Genomic DNA, 1,747 nt, shown 5'->3' with positions numbered 1-1,747 from the left:
TTTTTTTTTTTTTGGTAATGAAAATACGTGTGACTGACTTAAAAATGCAGATTTATTCATTAGGGAATAAACTCAAGATCAAATACCTGAAAGCCAGGCAAGAGTGGTATGACCACAATGACTCTAAAGCACTTCTGTTCTTTGTGTGCTCGTAGGATACGCCTGTACAGTGCTTCCAGGACGCGATTTTGTATAATCTCATCCTGTGACAGACCTGATATGAAGAATTGATTCTGCAAGCAATTACGTATAGTAAAATGATCAGTACTTGAACTGAAATACTCATGTTTTATCAACTAAGAAAACTATCAGCAATGTATTAAACTGTGATCAATGAATGTCAGTAGACATTTTCTTAAAAAGAATCTAATTTTAGCCATTTAAGCAAATACCCCTTTATTTTCTTTTTCTTTAGGATTTATTGACTAAAAAGTAAAAGTAACAAAAACTAGATGCTTTTTACCTCAATGTAAACAAAATGTTCAGCTGCCTCAATGAGAGAACAATAAGCCTTGTGAATGCTTTCCTCAGTTTGACTTGCTCCAGCAGACCACTGGCTTACACTTCTAATAATCTGCACATAATAAACTCATGTTGAAAAAAAGCATGGAAACAAATGCTTAATCAACTCTTCTGAGCAAGAAAATGACAGAATCACAGGCTTCATATACTAACCTGACAACGGCACGCGATTCGTGGACCCACTTGTCCACCACAGTCATTATCAGTAGAAGCATTAATCTGAATTTTTTCCTCTAGATTCTCCCACCACTCATCTGAATTTGCCGTTTCAGAGCGTGCCTCCGTGCTTAAATTTGTGTCGCTTTGGATGTCTGTCATGTAAATCTCGTCAACAAAACCTTTCATCTCTGGAACTGAAGCTTCATCTTCTTGATTCTGGATAGAGACAGAAGAACAATCTCTACACATCCCAATTGGCTCATCAATAAGACTCTGGTTGTTATCATGCAGACCATTTGGCATTGGTTCTGAATGAGGATCCACCAAACTATCGGATTCTTGCGGCAGAAGCAACGGGATATTGTCTTCGTATGGTGAAAATGAGGAAAAAGAGTTCTGTCTGTTGATGTCATTTGGATTTTCTTCTGTTTTCTTGTTCTCAACAACTATCTCTTTACTTCTTCCCATGTAATGAGGGATGACCATGTGGTGGTGAGGCATGAGCAGCGGAATAGTTTGTTCATTTGGAGCCTTGTTTCTCTAAAGGAAAGAAAACAAAGAAACTCAATAAGTTAAACTACTCTCTTCTTTTTAAATGCTTAAGAGAAGAACTTAAAAGAAAGTGATTTCACAAGATCGACCTTGGCAAGGTTCCAGCGCTGAACAAAGTGCCTCGCAATGTCACGGCACGGTGGGCCCCAGAGAGCACAATGGACATCGTGCCATGGCATACGTGGATACTTTTCGCGTTCAAGTTCATCTTTCATTGTGTCTTCCCAAGAATTCGGTTCTGATTCTCTAGCACCATAATCACCAGAAAAGAAACATTTCAATGCATACTATTGACGAGAAAACATGGTTAAGTTAATGAAATCTGAAATCGGCACGTACCTTGGGTTGTAATAGTCCTTTCCTGGCCATATAAGCGGAGGGCAGTCACCAACTTTGTGTTCACTTGTGTCAAAACGGCCAAAGCACAAATCTAGTCCTCCTATGAAGCAAATCTGGTAATCCACAATCACAAGTTTTTCGTGGTGTGACCTGTATTGTGTAAAGAATAAGTAGT

General features: G+C 38.7%; 1 protein-coding gene across 1 annotated transcript; it reads right to left on the bottom strand.

The window, feature by feature from the left end:
• Window positions 1–86: 86 nt before the first annotated feature.
• On the bottom strand, window positions 87–1,718 carry LOC112095242 (phospholipase D zeta 1-like; the record flags this gene model as incomplete). The annotated part of the gene is made up of 5 exons (XM_024176920.1): window positions 87–233; window positions 464–574; window positions 676–1,221; window positions 1,323–1,479; window positions 1,573–1,718. Coding segments are annotated over 5 exons (1,107 nt in total), but the record flags the coding sequence as incomplete, so codon positions are not given.
• Between the last annotated feature and the right edge of the window lie 29 nt (window positions 1,719–1,747).

Source organism: Morus notabilis, unplaced genomic scaffold, assembly GCF_000414095.1.
Source record: "Morus notabilis unplaced genomic scaffold, ASM41409v2 C11436169, whole genome shotgun sequence".
In the NCBI taxonomy this organism is placed as follows: Eukaryota; Viridiplantae; Streptophyta; class Magnoliopsida; order Rosales; family Moraceae; genus Morus; species Morus notabilis.
The sequence above is the reverse complement of the archived record's forward strand: the minus strand, read 5'-3'. Positions and strand labels throughout refer to the sequence as shown.